The sequence below is a fragment of the Mustela erminea genome, chromosome 11 (genome assembly GCF_009829155.1).
Source record: "Mustela erminea isolate mMusErm1 chromosome 11, mMusErm1.Pri, whole genome shotgun sequence".
Taxonomy (NCBI): domain Eukaryota; kingdom Metazoa; phylum Chordata; class Mammalia; order Carnivora; family Mustelidae; genus Mustela; species Mustela erminea.
Window position 1 is genome coordinate 31,960,953 of NC_045624.1, and position 25,581 is coordinate 31,986,533.

The 25,581-nt window shown below is 42.8% G+C and overlaps 1 protein-coding gene across 2 annotated transcripts in view; it reads left to right on the forward strand.

Moving 5' to 3' along the window:
- The window catches only part of CTTNBP2 (cortactin binding protein 2), a 149,642-nt gene that overhangs the window by 103,051 nt on the left and 21,010 nt on the right, over window positions 1-25,581 (forward strand). For both annotated transcript variants that reach the window (XM_032304690.1, XM_032304691.1), the window contains 5 exons: window positions 1,237-1,512; window positions 4,089-4,184; window positions 5,839-5,918; window positions 17,333-17,419; window positions 17,500-17,599. In XM_032304690.1, coding sequence (XP_032160581.1) covers window positions 1,237-1,512; window positions 4,089-4,184; window positions 5,839-5,918; window positions 17,333-17,419; window positions 17,500-17,599 — 639 coding nt within the window. The remainder of the gene's footprint in view (window positions 1-1,236; window positions 1,513-4,088; window positions 4,185-5,838; window positions 5,919-17,332; window positions 17,420-17,499; window positions 17,600-25,581) is intronic.

A 25,581-nucleotide genomic window follows, 5' to 3' on the forward strand; every position in this document is an offset into this window, starting at 1 on the left:
ATAATCTAGTAATTGGTTAAGAGAAAAAAACAATTTAAGGAGAGAATCATAAAAATAGACTTTTTAACATTATATTTTGATTTTAATCCTGCAGATACTTCTTTCATTAATTTTCAGGTGAAGGTCTTTAGTATGGTTTTTCTGACTGAAGTTCCACATATTCTTATCGGAAAACCACCTCTCTCATGTCTCATCTATGATCTCTAGTGTTTGAGGACTTAAACATACTTATAAAACAAACTAAAAGCACTATCTGTCTAAAGATTTTTTTTTTCTAATTTTATGTAGTTGTCTCCTCTATACCCCATTAGATGACTTTTTAAAATACCTCCTCTGTTCCGTGATCTCTAAAGTGTCCAACTTCATTTTTATAGGACCAGGAAGTCATTTCATCAGTTTATGGAATATTTAATTTACCAATTATAGTAATGAGTTCAATAGACATAAAAGATTAGAGAATAAACACAAGTGACCATTGGTGAGCGCATAATTCAGTTCATGAGAATGGAATTGCATTGGAGACTGCCCACCTTGGTAGGGCCTCAGTCAGCTGGTGTCACAGAGAGATTGGAATGATGACTTAAGAAGCTTCTCCTGCACTGTTCATTATATATTAAATACTAGCATTTACCATGTAACTGACAGGGTGTCAAATTCATTTCAAACATGAGTTCCTTTTGTCTTTATAACAATTTAACAGCAAAGTCCTAACATTTTGTAGAAGGAACTGGGATATAGGGAGATGAAGGTAATTTACCAAGTACACGTGGCTGGGAGGAGGCTGGCCCTGAGGCTCAGACCGAGGTCTGCAGGAGTGTGAAGCCACTGTCAGCGACCTCTGCAACAACAGTGACCTGCCTGATTCATGAAGATATCAATGAAGGTGGGGAGAAAGGGCAATGTAGGGAATTCAGGGTCAAGAGAACACTCCTGTTTTCCCAGTTTTTTTGTGTTTTTTTTTGTTTGTTTGTTTTTTTAGAGTCTTGCCAATGAACTACAAAAGGCCAAAGATACAAGGAACAATAAACAAATAACATGGGTCCAAAGAAACTGTGGAGTTTGGGAGACCCCAGTTTACTGCAGTAGAAGAACACTCAGTTAATTGTATCTCAAGAAATATTATAGTTAACCTTTGCTTTGTTTTTGAAATGTTTGTATCTGCCTCTTTTATATAAGAGTTTTGCTGGGTTTTCCTATCAAGATTTCCCCCCCCTAATTCTTCTATTCTTCCAACAGATGCTCTTAAAATACCTGTAAGGATTTCAGGGGGTGAGATTCCACCAGGCAACTATGGTTCAGATGACTTTGAATGCGAAAACACAATATGTGCTTTAAATATCCGCAAACAGACATCATGGGAAGATTTTTCAAAAGCAGTGAGTCAAGCTCTGACAAATCATTTCCAAGCAATCTCATCTGATGGATGGCGGAGTCTGGAAGATGGGACATTTAATAACACCACTGACTCCTGCATTGGCCTCAGTATGAGCAGTGTGCGATCCGTCATGCTAGGTACCAGCCATCCTGTGATGAAGAGAAAGTTACATTTCTGGGCTTATGTATGTTTATGGGCTCCATAACCTGATACTTAGTTCATTGACTAAATACATTCACAGCTCACTTGTGATAGCTGCTGGTGCCGAGAAACTTGGGTATTCACAATGCAACCATTATATAATGTTGCCTTGTGAGTATAAAAAATGCTTTTATGCTTCCAATAATACTTCAAGTAAAGAACAAGAAAGGCCTTGATGAGGCTTTGTGATTGCACTTGCTATTCTGATAAATGCAAGAAGCTAACCACATTGCAGCTGCGGACCGATGGACGAGCTCTAAACGCAGCTCCAGATTTGTACTTGGGCTGTGCTGGGGATGCTCGTAGTGTAGTAACAGCTAACCTCCGGGACAGGAGCCCTGTGACATCTAGAGTTGGAGGAAGCACTCTCCGTTGAAGATATAATCAGAGCTCCCACATGGGATGAGTCATGGTGATAACTGGTTATTTCTGTTTGATAGGCACTATGAAGCAGACTCCAAAAAACTTAAAAAGATAAGATTTGTTGGGGCTTCTGGGCGGCTCAGTCACTTAAGCGACTGACTCTTGGTTTCAGCTCAGGTCATGATCTCAGGGTTGTGAGATCAAGCCCCACATTGGGTTCTACGCTCAGCACGGAGTCTGTTTGGGATTCTTTCTCCCTCCCCGTGCTTCCCTCTGCTCACCCCCTGCTCCCTTGCTCTCTCTCCCCCTCTCTCTAAAATAAATAAAATATTTAGAAAAATAAAAAGGGGGTAAGATTTGTTTTCTGCTGAGCATAGTAAGTGCTCTCTAAAAGTCCCTGGTTATTGTGTTTCATGTTGAGCCAGCAGAACTAGCATCTTTGGGGAACCTGCTATTATTTCAGATCTGTGTTGGGAGCTGTATACACAGCACCTCAACAAGTCCTTAAAACAGGCTCATTTTACAAATAAGTAAATTAGTTACAAGATGACCCATCTGAGATCACAGAGCAAAGAAGTAAAAGAGGCAGGATTCAAATCTCTGGTAGGAAGAGCTGCATATTTTCAGCAGCAGTAAGTTGCAAAAGAATAGTCAAGGTTGAGAAAAAGTGTGATTTTCGCCATGCTTTTAATATATTCTCTTATTAGATCAGAAAGTGTTTTATTCTGTTAACTTATGTATGCTAAGTCACTTTAAAAATACATATATTTCAGGGGCACCCGGGTGGCTCAGTGGGTTAAGCCTCTGTCTTCAGCTCAGGTCATGATCCCAGACTCCTGGGATCGAGCCATGCATCAGGCTCTCTGCTCAGCAAGGAGCCTGCTTCCCTCTCTCTCTCTGCCTGCCTCTCTGCCTACTTGTGATCTCTGTCAAATAAATAAGTAAAATCTTTATTAAAAAAATGTGTTTCAGTAGTTTTTGAGGCAGATTATTCATGGCAACTTAATTTTATGAATCTATGGCAAAATCATTAAAATAATTATTACAGAAGAATTACTGTGTAGTTAAGTAATTACATCAGGACAATATGTCATAAATGATTCTCAGTAACCCATTTTGCCCACACAATGAACTGTTATTCAAGGTGTGGTTATGCCCAGAGGTCTAATAAATGAAGTCAGCACAGACTTGTTTGGAAGAAAATGGCCTTTCATCATCGGCCCTCTTGCAGCTAATCTGGGAACAAGCGTAAGCAAATGGATATTTACCGCCATCAGAGAGATTTAGCTCTGTGAGCAGTGGAAAATAAGGCCTCATGGTTCCAGTGTTCATGCTTGTCACTGACAAGTGGGGAGCCCTGGTGGTTTCAGATCTAAAGATGATTGAGTTCTTCTGTGGGTAAAGGGCTTAGCATAGCGTCTGGCTGTAGCTGCTTGAAAGTTAGCAACTATGGTAAGAGTTAATAATGTGTATATATATATAAGTGACTTGACTCTATTGATAACCCAAGTAGGTTAAAGGGACCCCAGTGAGTTATAGGTAGGGCATGCATACATGGTAGGAATATTTAAGGATTTAAGATCTGCGGAAGGGAAGGAATGGAACATGTACCTCCTACGCATCCCTCCCTAGAGCCTGACCCCTGTGACGTGGGACCCTTTCTGAGCAAGAGTGAGCAGAGGGCCCAGACCATGGGGTGGCTTGCTATATTCTCAGCTCCTGAAGTTACTTTTTTTTTTTCTGGAATCTAAAAATTGGTTGGGAAGGGAGTAGATCAGAAAGGACCTGTTACCTCATCCAGACTGCTTGGACCTTGTGACGCAGGTACAGCAAAGGTCGTGAAAAGTCATTATCAGCTTTGTTCCTGAAAACTTAACTGTAGAAGTATTTAGTTGTATTTTTGCTCCCCAGTTTTCTCCCTTACTCCTGGAGACAACCCTGGAGAAGCCTGTAGGTGGAGGGCCCTCCTTTTGACCTTCGATAGACGTGTTTGGGAGTTCACCCCTGGGACCCTTGACCTATTCTGTGCGTGGCTCTGACAGTTGAAGCTCTGGATTCGTTAGAGTTCTCACACAGATTGCACGTTGCCCCTTATAAGAAAAATTACTTTTAAGCTTCTTTGACATTTTGTTTGATTTTTTCGAACTAGGAAATGTGCCATGGTCAACAGGTCAGAGCTTCTCCCAGTCCCCATGGGACTTTATGAAGAAAAATAAAGCAGAGCAAGTCACTGTGTTTTTATCAGGTAAGGATGGTCCAGACTGGGGGAATGTGGACACCAGCGTTTGGCTTCATGATTGTCTCGCAGTGCTGGTTCTTACATCAGCACGTTTCTGCCCTGCATTGTCTAGCAATGCATGTATGACTCCCTTTGCTAAGTCATTAGATGTTTTTTGAAACATTTGATTAAGGAGAAGAAAGAAAGCCATGTTTCTCACACCTGTGGTGATATTCATCCTGATCATTGATTGCTGCAATTCCTTTTTTTTTTTTTTTTTTCAAGATTTTATTTGTTTAAGAGAGAGAGTTGGGAAAGGAGAGAGTGGGAGGAACAGAGGGACGGGGGGCAAGCTGATGGGACTGGATCTCTGGACCCTGACCCTGAGATCATGACCTTGGCCGAAATCAAGAGTTGGATGCTTAACCAAATGAACCACCCAGGTGCCCCGCTGAGATTCTGCTCCCTCTCTCACTAAGAGCAAACCAGAGGTTAAACCTAAGGTGCTAAGAGAGTGACAGAGAATGTGGTAAAAAGAAATGCCTTCCATTACTGTCAGGTCCACTGTATGATTCATACGATGATTATAATCGTATGAGGTAATGTTCAGGGAGCACCTGTTATGTGCTAGGCCCTGTGGTTTACAGCACACTGCAAGTATAAGTTCATTTCATCCTTATAACAACCTAAGGAGATACATATTTCTGTTTACCCTCATTTTATTAACGAAGAAATTAGGCTCAGAAAGATTAATTTCCTTGTCTAACGTCGGATAACCCGTGTTACAAGAATCCTCAATTTCTCAGCCCTTAACTCTAAAAGGGATTTCATCATATATTGCCCACAGTGGAGAATGGAGTCTTTAAAAGTTCAGTTAGTAAAGTTCCAACTAATAAAGTTGGATTCCATTGTTTGAACTACGTACTGAAGTGAGAAAAAAAAAAGCGTGAGACTCTACCGGGAGATTCCTTCAGGCTCAAGCACTGTATCGAGAGGGCAGCAGAACTTGGGAGGGAAATGAAGGAGATAGTTTGGGCAAGAGCGTAAAGGATGACCCGCAGAGCTGTGTTCATGCTGTCCCGGTCTAGAACTTTCAGAGGGTTGGGATTGCCTCTGATAACACTTGCTTGTAAATAAGAAAATACTGAAACCAGTGATCAGAGTAGTTACTAGCCATAGTATTTGAGCTAGGACCTCCGGCCCTGGCTGTGGTTGACAGGAGATGAGCGGGCTTCTCAGGGGAAGGGAGGGCAGCTGGGGAGGTCTGGAGAGGCCAGGAGCAGGGGTCATTCACCAGCCAGTTCAACGTGTGACAGTGTTTTCACAGTGGTAAAGAGACAGAGGTACCTGTTGGCCAGGTGTCAGCTCTGCCTACATAATTCAACAAACAAGCAAACATTATTGTATTTTGATCATTTATATTTAGTAAGGAAGAACCGGGGTGCCTGGGTGGCTCCATTGATTCAGCGTCTGGCTCTTGATTTGGGCTCTGGTCATGATCTTGGGGTTGTGGGATCGAGCCCCATGTTGGGCTCACACTGGGTGTGGAGGCTGTTTGAGATTTTCTGTCTCTCTCTCCCTCTCCCCCTCCTTTCTCTCTCTCTTTCTCTCTACTTCTCCAAAAAAAAAAAAAAAAAAAAAAAAAGAACCAATTTTCCTTCTATGTATTGTTTTCTTCTAGGTCCTCAAGAAGGCTGCCTCAGCAGTGTGACTTACACATCAATGATCCCTCTTCAGATGCTACAGAACTACCTCAGGCTGGTAGGTGGATGCCGCCAAGTGGAATCTTAGACTCCCATCTCTGATGCTGGCGTATACTGTTTGGCTCGTTTTCATGTTTGAAGGAGTGTGAGCCCCCACTCACCCTGTGCCCTAACTCTGTGACCTTCCCTAGTAGCCCTTTCCCTATAAGACTCCTGGTCACTTAATTCTGGTTTTCTGTCCCAGTCATCCACGTGCTCACTGCCGACTACCTATACCTCTTACCTGTGACGTGTTACAGTTGCAGCAGGAGGAGATTGTCTTTCCCCAATATGAACTTGACATCAAGTCACTGGTTATCAATATGAAAGAGAATGGTTATAGATGCTTTACTGTAAACTTCTATAATTTAAAACTAAGTTAAATATGCTGGCATTAGTTAATGTTGATTTGGCCACTTCAACAGAAACCAAACGGTTATAGTTTAAGCAGTATAGAAGTTTATTTTTTCAAACAGAAAAATCTCAGCAGGTGAAAGAGCCTGCTGGGGGACGTGGGGCAGGGTGACCCCGGCAGGGTGTCAGCACCTTCTCCCTCACCCAGCCACTCTGACCTGGGGTATTACATATGTGGGTTTGGCCAAAGAGAGTCACCAGGTTCTAGCCTGAGGGAAGAGAGCCTGGAAGGCAAGACTCTTCCTTTCTGAAGAGTCCCACACACCATTTCTACCCATAGCCCACGAACCAGAATTGAGACACAGGTTCACACCTTGTTGGGTTAGGGGGTCTTTTGCTGGGCAGCATGCACCCAGCTAAAACTAGTTCTGTTATTAAAGGGAAGAAGAATATGTTTATCAGGAGAGTAGCAAATTCTAGACCGTGAATAACCATAATGCTTTGTGTTTGTCTAATCCTTACTACGTGTGAGACCGTATTCCAGATGCTTGTACATGTCTTACTTATTCCTCAAAACATCCCTATGAGGTAGATAGCATCATCCATTTTATGGATGAGGAAATCAAAGCAGAGGTCACATACTATGCTCAGGGCCACAAGGCTAGTGAGTGATTCAGCTAGGACTGCCCAGTCCCTGTGACACGTGGTGTCTCTGTGTGATCTCTTTCTAATCTAAAACTAATATTGAAAGTATAAAACTTTAACAAACATTCATTTTGCTTGTTGCCTTAATTTGGAAAGCTTTTTTAAATAAATGGATTTGCCTAGGCCCTTTACAAAAATTGTTTCCATTAACTCTCAGTTGGTATCTGGGACTGACCTTTGTAGAAGTAGCCACACGGTACAATTCAGAAGAGGTGGGATCTTGTGAATCTGAGACTTTCATTTTTTCTTTGTCATGTGTTCCTCTCTCCCCGTGGCTCCAAAGGAAGCCTGAGGCTTACTCTGGAGGGGAAGGAGGGCTGTCTTCTTCCTGTGCCTTAGTGAAAGTTGAAGTTGTGTGACCTGTTGGTTTTCAGGAATGTGAGCCTAGGCTCCCAGTAGAATGAGCTCCTAGAACCACTTTCTTCTCTCCCTTCTCCCTTCTCAGCTTCTCTGTACGAGGCAAGGTTCTGGCTTAGGGATTTTCATATTCTCAGATGACAAAATAGATGATGAAACAAATTACAGCTGCACATTAGGCTTGACTGGAGTAGGTCTGTTAAATGAAATGTCTATTAGTACATTATATCCAGAATATTCCAAGTACACTTATAGGTGTGCCTCCTAATGCACAAGACATGGGGACCACCAAAGACCAACAAACTAATTCGAGACTAACTCGTTGTTCTGTTCTCAGCTTAATGAGTGTACACAAAGGGCTTTTTAAAATTCAACAATTAACCCCTGGATGAAGATAGTAAATATTTATCATGCATTTTAGCAATCACTTCAAAATTTAAAGTGACTCAGGCCATAATATAATACTGTGGTTGTGAATGTTTCATCTTCATGTGAGATTATAACCCCTTCTAATGAGACAGATAATGTGTTAACACATTTTTGTATCCTGTTTGGTTATTTAATTCAGTTGTCTGACAAGTATTTATGGAGAGCTTTCTAAATGCAGATGGTGTTTTAGAAACTTAGGATATACCATTGTGTAAGATGCATTCCCTGACCTCATGGAGCTTACATTCTAGTGAGGGAAAACAAATAAGAAACAGATGAATAAATGCATCTGTAATGGCCAGTCAGTAGAGAAGTATATTGGAAAGTATGCAAGTATAAATGAAAACAAAGCACATAAGGAGATGAAGAACTAGTGGGACGGGTGGCAGAAAGAACTTTTGGGTGGAGTTGTTAGCAAAGACCTTTCTATAGAGACGCAGAGACAGAAAACTAAATGAGGTGAAGATGGCAGCTTTATGAAGGGTCTTGGAAGCAGATGGAACAGCAGGTACAAAAGTGTCTATGCTGGCAATGAGGTCTGAGAGATGAGAAGCTAGATCACTCGGGATCATTGCAAGAACTTGGGATTTTATTCCAGGTGTACTAGAAAGCCACTGGTAGGGTTTGAGCTGGAGAGTGACCTAGCCACCCAGTGCCACAGTAACTGTAGGCACATTGATCGGTCTTTGAATTGTTGAAAATCTGTACAACATGCAAACCTAGTAATATCTGACTTTGTTGAGTATTTATGATGTGCCAAGCTCTGTTGTAAGAGCTATAGACTGTTTCATTGAATCATTCCATGAGGGTACGTAGTTTTATCAGTTACCCCCATTTTACAGGTGAATAAACCAAGACCGAAGGTAATTTGTCCAAGATTTGCAGCAAGCAAGTGGTAGAACCTAAGGAGTTGCACCTAGTCTGTCTTCCATTCTCGTGCATGTAATAATAGTTTATTCTAGTTATTAACCTATTGGTTAAGAACAAATCGTAATAACCAGTTTAACTGTAGATGTAAATGTATTACATAGAATGCATATGTTAAAGCCCTTATGCAGAAAGCCACATGAATTGAAGACTTTAAGTCAGATTTGTTTCTTTTTTTAGTGGTGCTATTTTTCAGTACTTCCACTGCATAATTAAAATAATACAAATCTTAAATGTCCATTCTGACAGTTAATAAGGAAACATTTAATGTGATTGAGTTTTGATTTGCTAATAATTCATTATAATAGCTGAACTTTGTGCTTTAACTCAGATTTTAATTAGCCAATTGCAGTTTTTATTAGTTATTTGCAAACTTCTTTTTTAATACTTCAGTGACTATGAGTAATTATTAGAGAAATACTTAAATAGGTCATCCTCAACTGAACACTGCTTTAAAATATAGGACTCTGGGGGCGCCTGGGTGGCTAGTGAGTTAAAGCCTCTGCCTTTGGCTCAGGTCATGATCCCAGGGTCCTGGGATCCAGCCCCGCATCAGTCTCTCTGCTCAGTGGGGAGCCTTCTTCCTCCTCTCTCTCTCTGCCTACTTATGATCTCTATCTGTCAAATAAATAAATAAAATCTTTTTTTTTTTTTTAAGATTTTATTTATTAATTTGACAGACATCACAATCACAAGTAGGCAGAGAGGCAGGCTGAAAGAGAGAGAGGAAGAAGCAGGCTCCCTGCCGAACAGAGAGCCCAATGTGGGACTCGATTCCAGGACCCTGGGATCATGACCTGAGCTGAAGGCAGAGGCTTAACCCACTGAGCCACCCAGGTGCTCCTAAATAAAAAAAAAAAAAAAAAAAAAAAAAGACTCTGAATCCCCTAGGACATGATTCTTGAGATTTCCCCAGCCTGGTAGTCATACAGCTACCCCACTATGTGCTACACTAACCATCAAGAATCACGACTAGAAAATTCCACCTGCTCTTCATAGAGTCCCAGAATAATTTGCCATGTTCCCATAAAAATAGTATTGTAAATGACGGTGGTTATGAATCTAAGGCCACACATCTCCATCAACTCCATTAGCAGGTGGCTGGCTGGTTCTAGCCTGAACTCTGTTGGGCATGGAGGGGTAATTGTGGGTAAAGTCCTAGCAGAAGGAAGAAGCCAGTTCCCTGGTATGACAAAGTATGGCTCCAACACCAGTGAATCTTTTGGATTCCATGGAATAGTGGAAGAAGATTCTGGGCAACAGGGCCAGTGTTAGCCCAGGGGAGGTCTGGAGCAGGAAGAGTTCATGCGTGGTGGAGAATGGCTGACAAGGGAGAGGTTAGATCCAAAGTTATATATCTTCTAGTTGTTTGTTTTTTGGGGTTTTGTCTTTTTTTTAATAACTACAATACCAAATTCATATGTCTGTGTTACTAAATGAGGACCTGTCTTTATGTGAAGTTCATAACCAAGTCCAAGGTTGGCTTTTTCAAGTTTCAGTAAGCTAATTTAAAAAAAAAAAAAAAAACTTGTGGTGTGTCTCTATGAACTTTATTTTCTCTTAAATTCCCATTTTTCTTTTATACCTATTTCTATAAAGAGGGAGCTCGGCATATGGCCAAAACCCTCTCTACCATGAAGGACTCCAGCTTTTTTGTCGCCCAGATGCCGGATGTGCCCATAATGTTTTGGGGGATTGTATATGAATCAGTTGGCAGGAACTGTGTGGTTTGTGGCTCTAACATCTTACTTAAATTCTTTAAAATCAGTAGAAGAGGTCAGAAAGAAGGCCCTAGTTCTAAAGCCATCATCACCCTGGGAGCTACAGCCATCTCAGATTTATTGGCTCAGTAAAAACCTTTTATTTTTTATTCCTTTTTGAGTTCAGCATCTTAGCAGAACCCTGCCTAAAACCAGGTCTCAACAGTAGAAGCGTTCCCTCAAGACTCTGACAAGTGAAATTCTGAGAGAAGTTGAGGTTTATTGTTTTAAAACAGTGCCCCAAGTCTGAAAACACAGCGCAGGTGGCCAGTTGACCACGGTGGACACAGCAGCAAGACACTGTGGGGGGGAAAACAATCAAAGGATGGATGGGCCTTTGTGGAGGTCATTGTTTCCATTTAATCCAGAATTCATTTGCGTCACAAAGCACTAATTGACATGTGATAAGAACTTCCTGAATGGGCTGTGGAGACGCCAGAATAAAAGGGATTGGTACCGATTGTGATAATAAGGCCAGTGTCCCTTCAGTAATAAGCAAAAATGTTCCACTGTAAACACGCACTTAGGAGTAACTGTGGTGAGTCTAATTCACCTTCCGGAAGTTGGGTTTTGATTTTCTTATTAAAGAGCAGATCTCCTTTCAAAACAATTAAAATATTTACTTACCACCCCCTCCACTGCCAATCTTGTCTGCCTGCCTATCTTCCTATCTTTAGAGCCCTCTGCTGGCACCATGAAGCGTGTGTGTTCATAATACCTCAGATCTTGCTCTTTGGGGAAATGTAATTTTTTAGCCAGAGAAGTTAAATGTGTTTTCTTTGCATAGCTTTGTATGTTTGCCCCAGTCTCCGTAGAGCAATGGGCTCCTATACCATTAGATGAGATAGAACAAAATACCATTAACAAAAAATCGATAATATCTGAAGTGAGGAAAAACCTAATGAAATGCATGTATTAGAATGTAAGAATGATCTGGAAGTCTGTGCATTTGTTTTTCCATTTATTTCCTTTTTTATATTTTTCCTTATTACAGAAAGGATATTAGACTATGTTAAGACAAAATGCTTACTGCTAGTGAATGGCCTTTTCAAGGAAATTTCAAATGGAATGTTTCCTGTCTGTATTTTGTAAGAACCTAGAATCTGAGAACAAATGAGCTGTTGAAATTGAAGACAGCTTATCTATGAGATTGGGTCTCTTGGTGTTACGTGATTCCAAAATCAATCTGAAGATAGTGTAGGCAGTTTGACAGGAGAGCTGTAATGAATAGAGCGCTCTTGTTTTCAGAAATGAGACAAGATTAAATAGCAGTCCTAGTTGAAAATCTCAGGGGTAGAATATTCAGTAAATCTTGAAAATCTGTATCCTGTTTCACTGGTATGAAACAATCCATTCCTTGTGAGAGCATTTCTACTCAATAACTCATGGCAGTTTGGGATTAATTTGGAGAGTACTAACTTCTGGTTAAAAATTGCACTTGGCCTGCGGTACCCAGCAAAATTTCCCACTCAAGTGCTTTTGAAAAGTAACAGTAACAGAGGAAAATAGAACTGAGGTCTTCCTTTGGCAAGAATCTGGAAAATTTTTCCAGTACCTTTAGGTATAAGAGAGTATTAAACCCACTTATTTGAGGCCTACCTGAAATTAGATAGGAGAGCACTTTTATTATTTTCCTCCTACCATCATAGTAATGATTCAAAAAGGCAAGGTTGATAGAAGTTAGAAAATTGGAGGCATATACCTACGGCATGGCTTGTGCTTTTGACAGCTCCGTGACCACCTCCTCTGTCTCCTGTCAAGATAGGTCCTTCTGCATTCATTCAGAGACCAGAGCTGGAAATACCTGAGCAGGAAGTTGGTGGGCAGGCACTGGTGAGGCTGCTCTGTCTGGGAGTGTGTCCCAGAAGCACCTCCCGCAGGATGGCTGCTGCAGTGCCCTGCTTCCTGGGACTGCAGCGTACCTCACACATTCATCTGCCTCGGTGGACCGCCCAGGGTCAGCCGGCGGCAGCCATGGCCCGGTCGAGGAGTGGAACCCACAAGCACAGGCAGCCGCCCCCCATCCAGCTGTGACCTAAGGTGGAGTTCAGCTGAAAAATTTGTGAAGAGCGAGTGAAGCCAATGACCGTCCACACAGCCTGCTTTACTGTGAATTCTGTAGTTTAACAGAACATAAATACTAACAAGTCAACAACATTATACCTGTGGAAGAACAGTGCGGCACAGAATGAAGTTATGGTTCTGAAAACTCAGAATGATAACACCTTAAAAGTATGACACAGAATGGAAAAGAATTTAGAAAATGATGTCCTTTCTCTAGAGAATGCAAGATCAACCGTGAAAGCAGGGCAAGAAAGCCATGGTAGAGAGAGGCTAAGATTAAAGCGGAAGTGTTGGCAAGGAGGTGCGTGAGGTAAGAAACTCTAAGAACTGAAAATGTAATGACATCATTGAACTTGTACTTAGACAGTAAAGAGCGGAAGGGAGATGGTGATGATTCTCTTCAGCGCTGTGAAAGACTAACTTAAGGCCCTCGCCCCGAAGCAGAAGCAAAGGACAAGAGTTACGATAATGATGAGGAGACAGATACCCTCTCCAGTGACATAGAAGGAATGTAAGCAGTATTGGTCTTCCTTCAAAATAAAGAGAATTAGAAGAGGAGAAATTACCAAGACCGTAATGGAAGAAACAATTTCTAAGCCAAAAAACGTTCTGACTGTGGATTGAAAGAATTTATCCTGTTCCGTTTAAGGCTGGGAGAAAGAGGTCACAACAGGACAAATCTGTGTAACTTTTTAAAATTTTAAGTACAGTCCCTGTCCCAGTCTTGGTCCTTGCTGGCACTTCTACCATTGCTTGTCTCACAGACGCCCAGAACCATAGAAGACAGCCCAGGCCATGCTGACTTCATCCTGTGGCTTTGGGATGCTGTTCCCTGGGCAGCTGGAGCCACTGTCCTGTTTCCTTCAGGTGTATCATTCTCCTCATGCTGCTCTAGCCCCAGGGGAATCCAGCTGTAGTGAAGGCTTAACAGTAGTGGAATAATACTTGTATTGAGAGAAAATCACTGGTATGTTGTCTTTCAGAGCCTAAAACCCAGTCCCAAGTCCCACAGTAGTGGTCCCCTTCAAGGACCACTTCCCTTGGGGCACCTGGGTGGCTCAGTGGGTTAAACCTCTGCCTTCAGCTCAAGTGGTGATCTCAGGGTCCCGGATCGAGCCCCACATCAGGCTCTCTACTGGGTGGGGAGCCTGCTTCCCCCTCTCTCTCTGCCTGCCTCTCTGCCTACTTGTGATCTCTCTGTCTGTCAAATAAATAAATCTTAAACAAAACAAAATAAAAACCACTTCCCTTTTTAGCTCATGGTCTGACACCCAGTGGTCAAGCCTGGTTTTCCTGTTTTCCAGGAGTTAACTCTCAGCATGTCTTTGTCTCTTTAGAGGCCAAAGCTCAAGCCCTAAATTTCGGCCCCAGGAAAAGTAGGAGCCCCCTCTTCCTTCCATGCTAACAGCTTTCCCTCAGCTTTCCATATCCCAGAATCGTCATCTTTCCTGTAGTGATGGACCGGTGGCCTGTTCTTCACTAGGTCTATCCCAGCCACCCTCAGGGATGTGGCCTTGCCCTGGGATTTCAAAGGGACAAGCTCATCAGAGCACAAGAGAGCAACATAGATGTCCTTAGACTTGAACAGACCCTTCATGTTTAGTGTTTCTCTCAGTCTGGGTGACTCAAGCTGGACACATGAGCTACATCACGTGTACTGGTTAGGATGCCACTTCAACCGTACCGATGTCTTCTGTAAGATCTTTCCAAGAAGAAAGCTGCTCCCAGGCATGTAGGTTGGGAGTGGCAGCTCAGCCCCGGGATGACAGAGGTGGGGGGCATGACTCCCCTCCACAGCACCCTCCACACATCACTCACGGACTTTGCCCCAGGCAGATGGTGACTGACTTTCCATCCCAGGGCGTGCTGCATCTCCACATGTTCGCAGGCAAGGTACCCTCACATGTGAGGGAGAAAGGTGTTTAAAAAAAAAAAATAGTGTAGGCATCCAGACAGTTTCTCTTTTTTACAAGGGTAAAATTGATCAGTCTCTACCCAGGTTTCTTTGAAACACCGAATTCCAGAATGGGACAACATACATAGTTGACCCGGTAATCTTACATCCATGAAGATGTCTTTTATGTAAGAAGTCAAGATATTCTCTGATATGCAACATCTGTAAAGAGATTACACTCCTATAGCCCTCTAAAAAATACATAAATATACATATTCATATACATACCCACTATACAGAGAAAAAAGCTCAAGAAAGCATAAAGTACTTTTTCTTTTTTTCTTCTTCCAAGATTTCATTTAAATTCAAGGTAGTTAACATAGAGTGTAGCATTGATTTCAGGAGTAGAATTTAGTGATTGATGACTTACATATGACACCCAGTGCTCATCGTAATGCGTGCCCTCCTTAATGCCCATTGCTCATTTCACCCATCCCTCCATCCACCGCCCCTCCAGCAACCTCCAGTTGGTTCTCTGTAGTTGAGAGTCTCATACGGTTTGCCTCCCTCTCTGTTTTTGTCTTATTTTTCTCTTCCCTTCCCCTATGTTCATCTGTTTTGTATTTTAAATTCCATGTATGAGTGAAAGCATGCGGTATTTGTCTTCCTCTGACTGACTTATTTCACTTAGCATAATACACTCTAATTCTATCTGTGTCATTGCAAATGGCAAGATTTCCTTCTTTTTGACAGCTGAGTAATATTCCATAGTGTGTATATCCCACTTTTTTTTTTTTTTTTTTTAACCTTTCATCAGTCGATGGACATTTAGGCTCTGCCCATGGGCCCTTTGAATCAGTGCATGTGCCCCTTCAGATCAGTATTTTTGTATCGTTTGGTCAAATACCCAGTAGTGCAGTTGCTGGATCATAGGGTAGGTTTAGTTTTAGCTTCTTGAGGAACCTCCATACTGTTTTCCAGAGTGGCTGCATCGGTTTGGATTCCCACCAACAGTGTAGGAGGGATCCCCTTTCTCCGCATCCTTGCCAACATCTCTTGTTTCCTGACTTGTTGATTTTAGCCATTCTGACAGGTGTGAGATGGTATCTCATTGTGGTTTTGATTTGTAGTTCCATGATGATGAGTGATGTGGAACATTTTTTTTCATGCCTCTGTTAGCCTTTTGTATGTCTTCTTTGGAGAAATGTCTCTTCATGTCTTCTGCCCATTTCTTAACTGGATTATTTATTTTGGGGGTGTTGGTTTGATAAGTTCTTTATAGATTTTGGATACCAGCCCTTTATCTGATGTGTTATTTGCAAATATCTTCTCCCAATTCATAGGCTACCTTTTAGTTTTGTTGATTGTTTCCCTTGTTCAGAAGCTTTTATCTTGAATAAGTCCCAGTAGTTCATTTTTGCTTTTGTTTTCCTTTCCTCCAAAACATGTCTAGTAAGAAGTTGCTATGGCCTGGGTCAGAGAGGTCGCTGCCTGTGTTCTTCTCTAGGATTTTGATGGTTTCCTGTCTCACATTCAGGTCTTTCATCCATTTTTAATCTGTTTTTGTGTCTGGTGTAAGGTGGTCCAGTTTCATTCTCCTGCATGTGGCTGTCCAGTTTTCCCAACACTGTTTGTTGAAGAGACTGTCCTTTTTCCATTGAATAGTCCTTCCTGCTTTGTTGAAGATTGGTTAACCATGTAGTTGAAGGTCATTTCTGGGCTCTCTATTCTGTTCCATCAATCTGTGTGTGTTTTTGTACCAGTACTGTACTGTCTTGATGATTACAACTTTGTAATAGAGTTTGAAGTCTGGAATTGTGTTGCCTCCAGCTTTCTCTTTTTCAACATTACTTTGGCTTTTCGGGGTCTTTTCTGGTTCCATAAAAATTTTAGAATTGTTTGTTCTAGCTCTGAAAAATGCTCGTGTTATTTTGATAAAGATTGCATTGAATGTGTAGATTGCTTTGGGTAGTATAGACATTTTAACAATATTTGTTCTTCTAATCCATGAGCATGGAATATTTTCCCATTTCTTTGGGTCATCTTCAGTTTCTTTCATAAGCGTTCTCTAGCTTTCCAAGTAGAGATCTTTTGCCCCTTTGGTTAGGTTTAGATATCTTGTGATTTTTGGTACAATTGTACATGGGATTGATTGGTTGATTTCTCTTTTTGCTGCTTTGTTATTGGTGTATAGAAATGCCACAGATTTTTGTACATTGATTTTATATCCTGCGACTTTGCTGAATTCATGTATCCAATCTAGCAATTTTTTGGTGAGTCTTTCAGGTTTTCTATATAAAGTATCATGTCATCTGTGAAGAGCGAAAATTTGATTTCTTCCCTGCCAATTTGGATACCATTTATTTCTTTTTGTTGTCTGATTGCTGAGCCTATGAAGGGAAGCATAAGTGTATTTACAGTGGTTGCTTCTCAGTGCTGAGACTATCAGTGTTTTGTATTCTACTTCATTGTTTTGTTGTATTTTCCAGAATACATTGAAATAATGTAATTCATTGCTATTCTAAATACCACTCAAAAGTAAAATAAACATAGGGGAAACTCAAACTAGAGAGCATCTGCAAGAGATAATAAAGAAAAACATTTGCAAGGGACAAAATATACTAAGAACCATGTTCCTAGCCTGCGTACTGAACCTCAGTGTGGAAGATACAGGGAAGAAAGAGTGTGCTCCTTAAGTGTCAGCTCTTCCTATAAATAAATACTACACAAAATACTATATAAGTTTATAAATACTATATCTGCCAGTATTTCATCTTAAAATGAAAGACTTCAAGTGCCCAGTGGATAAAGTTAACCCTGAAAATACTATTTTTAATGTTTTCAAAGACTGAGGATTATCCGAAAGGGAAATTTCTACTTGGGGATCACTCTTTTTTTTCTCTCTCTCTCTCTTCTTCACATTTCCTCTTGGTTTATTCATAGGTCGAGCAATACCATAATGTCATTTTCCATGGCCCAGAAGGAAGCTTGCAAGACTACGTAGCACATCAGCTTGCTCTCTGCATGAAGGTAGCCACTACCTGTGTACGTCTCCTTTTCTCAGAAAATTTTGAAAGCATGTAGAACTAATCCCTGATTTCTTATCACAGCACAGACAGATGGCTGCAGGATTCACGTGTGAAATAGTGAGAGCCAAAGTGGATGCTGGTTTCTCCAAGGAACAGCTAGGAGACCTGTTCGTCAGTAGTGGTAAGACCATCCCAGCAAAATGAATTTCGTAACCGAAGGGCATGATCTTCAGTGATGCCGTTGAAAGGAAATAAGCTTCCTTTCTGGAGGGTAAATTTAACATGACTTTTAAGAATTTAACACCCCGGGGATGAAAATGCAAGCTGAACACTTGCAAAAAAAGTATTTTCGTGTATCTGTCATTGCATTTATTGTTCATCCTGTGCCCACCCCCCATCTTTTACTTGTAACTTGCGTACTATGTAACTGGCACCAGAGGGATACTAAGGGAGCACGTGATGGGAGTCACCAGCCATCGTAGCAGGACTAAGTATTCTGTCACTGATGCTGTTTAGAATTGCATGATGATCATAAAGAGTAGATAGATATTTAGTGAAATATTTATAAACTCGCTACAACCAAAGCACCCCTTCTTGAAAAATCTGACATGAACTTCCTCCACTTAACCCTTGGTGCATCATTGAGCGGTGCTGTGCTAAACACGTTGCACACATTAACGAACTCCTATAATCTCCACTACAGCCCTGTGCAGGTGGGTGTCATGTCTGTTCCACCATGGGGAAGCTGACACAGGGAGGCTCAGTATCTTGCCAGAACAAAGAGTGGAAGAATCAGGTTTAATTTGTTTATTAATATAGCTTTTTTTTTCTTTTTAAAGATTGTCTCTTCCTGTCAAATAAATAAACACAGTGAGAGAGGGAACACAAGCAGGGGGAGTGGGATAGGGAGAAGCAGGCTTCCTGTTGAGCAGGGAGCCCCATGTAGGGCTCAATCCTGGGATCCTGGGATGATGACCTAAACAGAAGGCAGACGCTTAATGACTGAGCCACCAGGGGCCCCTAGACGCACATTTTAAGGACAGGAAGATCCCACCAGAATCTGAATATTACTGTGGTGCATGGGTCAGCCTTTGTTCAGAAACTAGTGGAAGTCGGTGGCAGCAAGCTGTTTTCCCTGCGGCTGTTACTAATAATCACGAACATTTATTTAGCTCTGACTCTGGTAGGCCCTATTGTAAACACCCTGATTTATAAACATGAAAACATTTCAAACAGAAGGTTGGAGCATCCTGACCAAAGAATGCCCAGCAAGGACACGGTCCAGCAGGACTCAGACTGCTACCGAGCCTGCCCTGTACCACTGCCGGCCACAGCCCCTTAGAAACTCGCCCGCACCGACATTTCTGTATCCCCACAGGTCCACTACATTTTTTCCAACTTTCAGTCTTGTTTCATCTCAAATAAGAAGCTGAACTATTTTGTTCTCACTTTGTCAGAGCAGATAGCAATTATAGACTGAATTCTGCTCTGCACTCTAAGCTTAGAGAGCTAAGAAAGCAGTGACTCAGGTCGACAGGGATGCAGATGTGACCAGCACAGCATTTCTAAACTTGGGGGTGGGGTGTGCAGCATAAGAGTTCCTCTTCCTATTTCCCAATTTGGTGAGTGGCACAAGTCTCTCGGCCTGTCTCACTTGAAACTCTGGTCTTTTCAGCAGGCTTGACAACCTGAATGTCTAGAGTGCAAACAGGCCACATTAATGGGTGAGGTGGGGAGTGGGGGGCCCTATCTCCATCTACCGGAGGACGGCGGCTCTCCACTGTGGCGGCTAGCTGCTGATGGCAGTGAGATCCAGTGTCAGGTGCTCTTGTGACTTTTAAGATGTCAGAAATCCCGGGGTGCCTGGGTGGCTCAGTCATTAAGCGTCTACCTCCTGCTCAGGTCGTGATCCCAGGGTCCTGGGATTGAGCCCCACATTGGGTACCCTGCTCAGCGGGGCCTGCTTCTCTCTCCCTCTCCCACTCCCCCTGCTTGTGTTCCCTCTCTCCTGTCTCTCTCTCTCTGCCAAATAAGTAAAATCTTTAAAAACAAATTTAAAAAGTCAGAAATCCATTTTTATGTGAAAATGTAGGATTTTCTCCTTTCAGTGTTGTCAGTTATTTCTATTTTTAAAGCCACATGAGGCCTGGATAGAACTCCCCGATCCTCTCATTCATGGAGCCCTTGTCTTGGTCCCACATAGTCCATAGTCACAGGCCAGATGGGTCCCAGCACGCCTTCTTCCTCCATCCCATTGGTACCGTCCTGCCTTGGGCCCCCTTTCCTATGTCTCATCTCCTTTCCTGTGAATGGCTGCTATGCCTGCTGCTTCTCCTGCCCAAATATCTTTCACAGGCAGTCAGACCCTTCATTGAAAGGCCCACACATTCCTCTATCACCCACGCCAGGCCTTCCGTTAAAGGACCCACCTGATGGGCTTATCTGACCCTTTATGTTTTAAACTGAGATATTATTGAGACATACTATTATGAGTTTAAGGTTTACAACATGTTGATTTGATACACTTCTTTATTGCAAAATAATTACTATAACATGAGCTAGTACCTCTATTACCTCACACTATTAAAATTTCTCTTGTGCTGAGAATAATTATGGTCTACTTTCTTAGTAACTTTCAAGTACATAACACAATATTGCTAACTGTAGTCACCCTTCGAGACCTAAGATCCCCAGAACTTACTCATCGTATAACTGAAATTGTGTATCCTTTGATATCTCCCCATTTCCCTCACCCGTACCCCAAGTTGCTGCCAACCACCATTTTACTCTGTTTCCATAAGCTTGGTTTTTTCAGATTCCACATATAAGTGATATCATACAGTATTTGTCTTTCTCTGTCTGACTTAATTCTGTTAGTGTAAGGCCCTCAAGGTGCACTGTGTTGTTGAGAATGGCAGGATTTTCTTCTTTCTCCCTGAGTGAAAAATATTCCAGTTATCTGTTGACAGACACTTAGGTTCTTTCCGTCTGTTGGCTATCGTGAGTAATGATGCAGTGAACATGAGAGTGCAGATTACCCTTGGAGATTCTTGTTTCGTTTCCCTTGGATATATACCCAGAAGTGGGATTGCTGGAAAATCTCACATTTTGAATTCTTTGAGGAACCTCCATACTATCTTCCATAGTATGGAAATGGACCAATTTATATTTCCACCATCAGTATTCTAGGGTTTCCTTTCCTCCTCAGTCTTACCAGAGCTTGTTATCTATTGCCTTTGTGCCGATAACCGTTCTGATTGGTGTGAGGTGATACCCTATTGTGGATCTGTTTTACATTTCCCTGATCATTAGTGATGTCATGTATCTTTTCATGGACTTGTTGGCCATCCGTATGTCTACTTTGGAAGATCTGGCCCTTTTAAAATAGATGTCTGTGCTCCAACAGAATATGCTATTTCTTCTTTACATGCCCTTGTCTTTTCTACTCTCTGAGTCTTAGTTCATGCTACAGCTCTCCTCAAGAATGGTAGAGTAAATACACAACGCCCCTCCCACACACACACATATGCTGTGACTACCAACCTCGCAGGTACTTTGCAGAATATTATGCTGTACAGTACTGAATAAAACAGATGTGGTTTTTGACCTTCTGGAAATGACAGAAAAAGCCCCTGTTAAAATTCTCTAAGGATACCTCAAGTGAAGGCTTCTCTGATCCCTCCAGATAGGACTTCTTCCTCTGGTGAACATCAGCAGATTTTATTGATAACTGTGCCCCACCTAACTATAGGTCAAGGCCGTGAGGGTATTATTTGAGCTTTGGCCTTGGCCCACACACACATTGTGAGTTCCATGAAGCCTGGTACTGTACCTTACTCTTCTATTTTTCCGGGTACACTTAAAAGCTCATAATTATTGGCTGATGAGTGGGTGAGTCTCCTTAGAGAGGAAGTAGACAGGCAAAGACAAAGGGAATGCTTGTCCTATGTCCTCTTCAGGTGTCCGCAAGTGAAAGAGCCTGCTTAGTGTGCATGCAGGAGGACGCAAGAGGAGAGGGCGCAAAACTCGACAGTGGAGTAGGTGATGATAGGGCGTAAAGATAGAGTGATCTGGAGTTTAAAAATGAAGTTTTTGAACAGACTGAAGCAAAAAAAAAAAAAAAAAAGCCTCCATTTTAACCACCCTTGTTATGTAAGAAGTGGTCTATCACCTTTAAATGGGACAGGGTTTTATTCTCTCTTCAGCTCAGTAACTTATAATTATGAAATACATTTTTTTCTCTTTTTAATAACAAAGGTAAGGCACAAATGTAGGTTTGTCTGCTAAGGCCTTTTTTTTTTTTTTTTAAGATTTTATTTATTTATTTATTTAGAGACAGCATGAGTGGGGGGGAGGGGGAGAGGGGGAGGGAGAAGCAGGCCCAGCTGAGCAGGGAGCCCGACTGGGGGCTTGATCCCAAGACACCGGGATCATGACCTGAGCCAAAGGCAGATGCTTAACCATCTGAGCCACCCAGGCCCCCTCATCTGCTGAGACCTTGAATGCCGTCGCCCAAGGTAGGCCCCTGAGCGTTGTCAAACATTCCTCAATTTGCCTTGTTCTCTGTGCCCCGTCAGCGCAGAATTCTGCTGAATCTGGTCCTGCCTCTCCTCTCGGCCTCCCTGCTGCTGCCCTTCCACCTGTCGTTGCGGAGGTCTCGTCCCTGACGCTGCTTATTTCCTCCCGTCAGCCCCTCACAAGCCTCTGCAGCTCTCACGGGGTTCATTCTACAGTTTAGAGCTGCGCTTGTCCTTTCCTGGCTGTTATACTCGAGTGGCTATGGGACAAACACTACGGTTCTCTGATCATATGTGGAGAAGCTTAGGGTCTGGCCCCTGATCTTCCCTTGCTGCTGTCCATCCTCATCTCCTAAAATTCCGTGCATTTTAGGAGCTCCCTAGGACCCACTGCTATTGACTGGAGACCAGTGGAAAGATCACAGAGACGGTGCATGTTCAGTAGAGTAGGCGGGGCCCCAGGGTTTTGAGCAGGGCAGGGTCCCCTCCTGGGAGCCAATGGGAGGAGTCATTGATGGGTGTGGTGTCACTTCTTTTGTAGAGCAGAAGGCCCGAAACAGGGGCTGTTCTTTTGGTCAGGAGGTGATGGAAAAGGGCCATGAGTAGAGGGGGCAGAGGTTTGGATGAGGAAAAGGATATTCCTAGGCTCTTCCACTGCAGTTTTTAGAATAACGTTGGAATAGGAATTACTTGTCAGTTTTTCTCTTGCGTTTTTACCAAGAAATTAAATTGATCGAATTATATTAGTATAATTGAGGCATATACTGATTTGTAAGGAGTACATTTATTTCCTGATTTTAACCTTATTTGCTTCACAGGAAGAGATTTAAACTACTTGGAAGAGGCTGGGCTAGGATGTTGAACTGTGAGCTTCCACTATGCCTGCACATAGATCACCTCATGGGCTTCTCTCTATGACTGCAGAAGAAAGCCAGCAGAGAGAGTCACAGAGAATGAACAAAAGAAAGACATGAGCAGAGTATCTAAGAAGGAAAAGTAGCAAATGTATTTTGAATTATTAGGTTTAACGGCATACGAGTAGCGCAGTCCGTTAAATGTCTAATTCTTGATTTTGGCTCAGGTCGTGATCACAGAGTTGTGAGATGGTGGCCCCTGCTTAGGGCTCTGCGCTGGCGTGGAGTCTGCTTAAGGTTCTCTGTCTCCCTCTCCTTCTGCCCCTGCCCCCTGCTCGCTCTCGCTCAAAAAAAAAAAAAAAAAAAATTCTAAAACTTATATGGAGACTAAAAGGTTCCCATGAAGAAAAGAATGTAGAACAAAAGAACACATTAAAAAAAATTACCAAGCATTATTTCGTGTTTATTTGAAAATAGAAAATAGAATTAAAATAAAATTCAGAAAAATATTTTCCCCTTCATGCTGCCTTTTGTGAGAGGTAGTCACAGTATATGGTTCTGTTGTTCGGTGAAGGCAGTATGAAGGTGTATTAGAATTGGATCAGATTTTGCCTCAGGATAAGGTATGTAGTTAGGCCAGCAAGACAGATACTTTTTAAAATTACATGTGACAATAAGCAAAAAAAATTTTTTTGGATACTTAGATTGGTATTTTAAAGTAACACTTTGAATCCTTGGGAGAACTTTTCTTTTTGGAAGTAATAAATATAGAATTACCATAATAACCGTAGTCAGCAGTTGGAGTCCCCATAACAGTTTACCTCCTTGGACACCACATTACTGAGGCTTTCGGAAGGTTTGTCCCTTGCTTCTCATCCGGACTCAGGGCGTCATCCCTGCACAGCCTTGTTCTAAGTGGACTATAAAAGCCAGGCTGCTTTCTATCCCAGGGAGGAGATTATCCAGACTTGTGGTCACTTTGGACACAAAGAAGTTAGGATTTAACTATAAATGTAGTAGGTTAATTATTTTTAAACCATCGACTGTTGCTTTAGAACTGAATCTCCAGAACTTTGAATACAAGGTCATACAAAACTGGGCTGTAGCCCTGAACCCAGCCCAGGAAGTGTCTGATGAAGACCATCAGTCCGCAGGAGAGGAGTGGGGCTGGCACAGCCTATAAAGTTGGAACAAAAACAGACAAAAAGAGTCAATTCGTTTCAGAAATAGGGCTTTGAAGTAGCCTAAGGCGAGGGAATCTAAATGGCTAACTTTTTCTGGCAAGACGTTGGTAGAAATCTCCAGTTCTCGCGTGGGGTGTGTAGCCTCTCTCATCTCTGTAGCAGCCGAGCAGAGGCTGGTTCATCCTTCAGACTGGAAACTTCCTGCTCCTGGGCTTGGTTAGACCTGAAACTCCGCTAAATAATCTGAAGGAGGCACATGCTGTTGAGCAAATAAAATTTACCTTTGGACCAACTTAGTTTAGGGTGTTGAACTTGAGTAGTTAGAGCAGTTGGTGTGACTTAGTAAAGGAGGTCCTGAGACTGGCATTGTTGAAGACAAAGCTTTTCATCAGAGAAGCCCCGTCTCCCTGACCCTGGGTTGGTACCTGATGGGACACCAGGATAAACCAAGACGAGGGGGACTCCAACCCAGCTGCTTTGAACGGCAACTTTACCCCCTTTTTGTCTAGGGCACAGATTGTCCGTTTAAGGGGTGATTAATGGAGGAGCCATACAGCCCTTTTTTGTGGGCCTAAGAGAATGTTAAGTGGTTTTCAAAACATCTCCGGCATTCCTGTGAACGTATTCATTTTATCCCCAGCCTCAGTTCTCCCTGGTTGCTCCCGTGCTCAGGTCCCACCACCCGCTGGACCTCTCCGACAGGATGCCTCCCTCCTCCAGTCCCTGAGACCGGACCCATCCCCACGCCCGCGCCCCACGTGTGCTCTTCCCAGGAGCGCTCAGCCTCCCCGAGCCGTGCGGCCTCTTCTCCAGCGGGAACACCAGCGCTGTCTCTTGACATTTCCTCTCTGCACCTCTCTCAAGACGGCCAGCCCCTCAGCTCTCCTGACTCCATCTCAAACCCCTTTGATCTCGTACCTTGGCCTTGGACTCTTACCTCCTGCACACACCTCAGCAATCAGACCCCTGTAGGTGTGTTTTCCTTTTCTTTCCTCTCGAGGCGTTCTTGGCACCAGAGTGAGATTTCAAAGCCGAAATCCAATCCTGTTTATCCTCCTTTCAGACTTGCGTGGCCACCCAGAGCCAGTGGTTTCTCCCTCCCGACACAACATTCTAGTTCTTCCACCTGTCATCTGTGGCCGCGTTCTGAGGCTGCATATCCTCAAGTTTCACCCCAGGCTGCACACAAGGTGCCAGTGGCCCAGCCCAGCCCAGTGAAGTCAGAACATCTAGGGATGCATCCCGGGACGGTTCCCTGCAGCCGAGGGGGGAGGACATGGTCGCTGCAGGACCGCTGCCCACAGCTGCGGCTGCTTGATCCCATGCCACTGATGTGACTTCACCCCAGGCTTCTAGCCAGCTCTGACTGGAGCTTTTTTATCAGCTTTGACCTCACCGTCCTGCCCTCTTGCATCTATTCTGACCTTGACCTGATGGGTTAGTCTCTTCCTGCCCCGTTTTCATTCTCTGCTAATGAAAGCCTTCTCCTGACTGCCTAGGAACATGCTATCCGTTGAAAAAGATGCATTTTAAAATGCCCCCCCCCCCCCCACTTAGAACCAGTCCCCTCTGGTATGCCACAGCACTTAGCCTAGGGCATACAGCAAG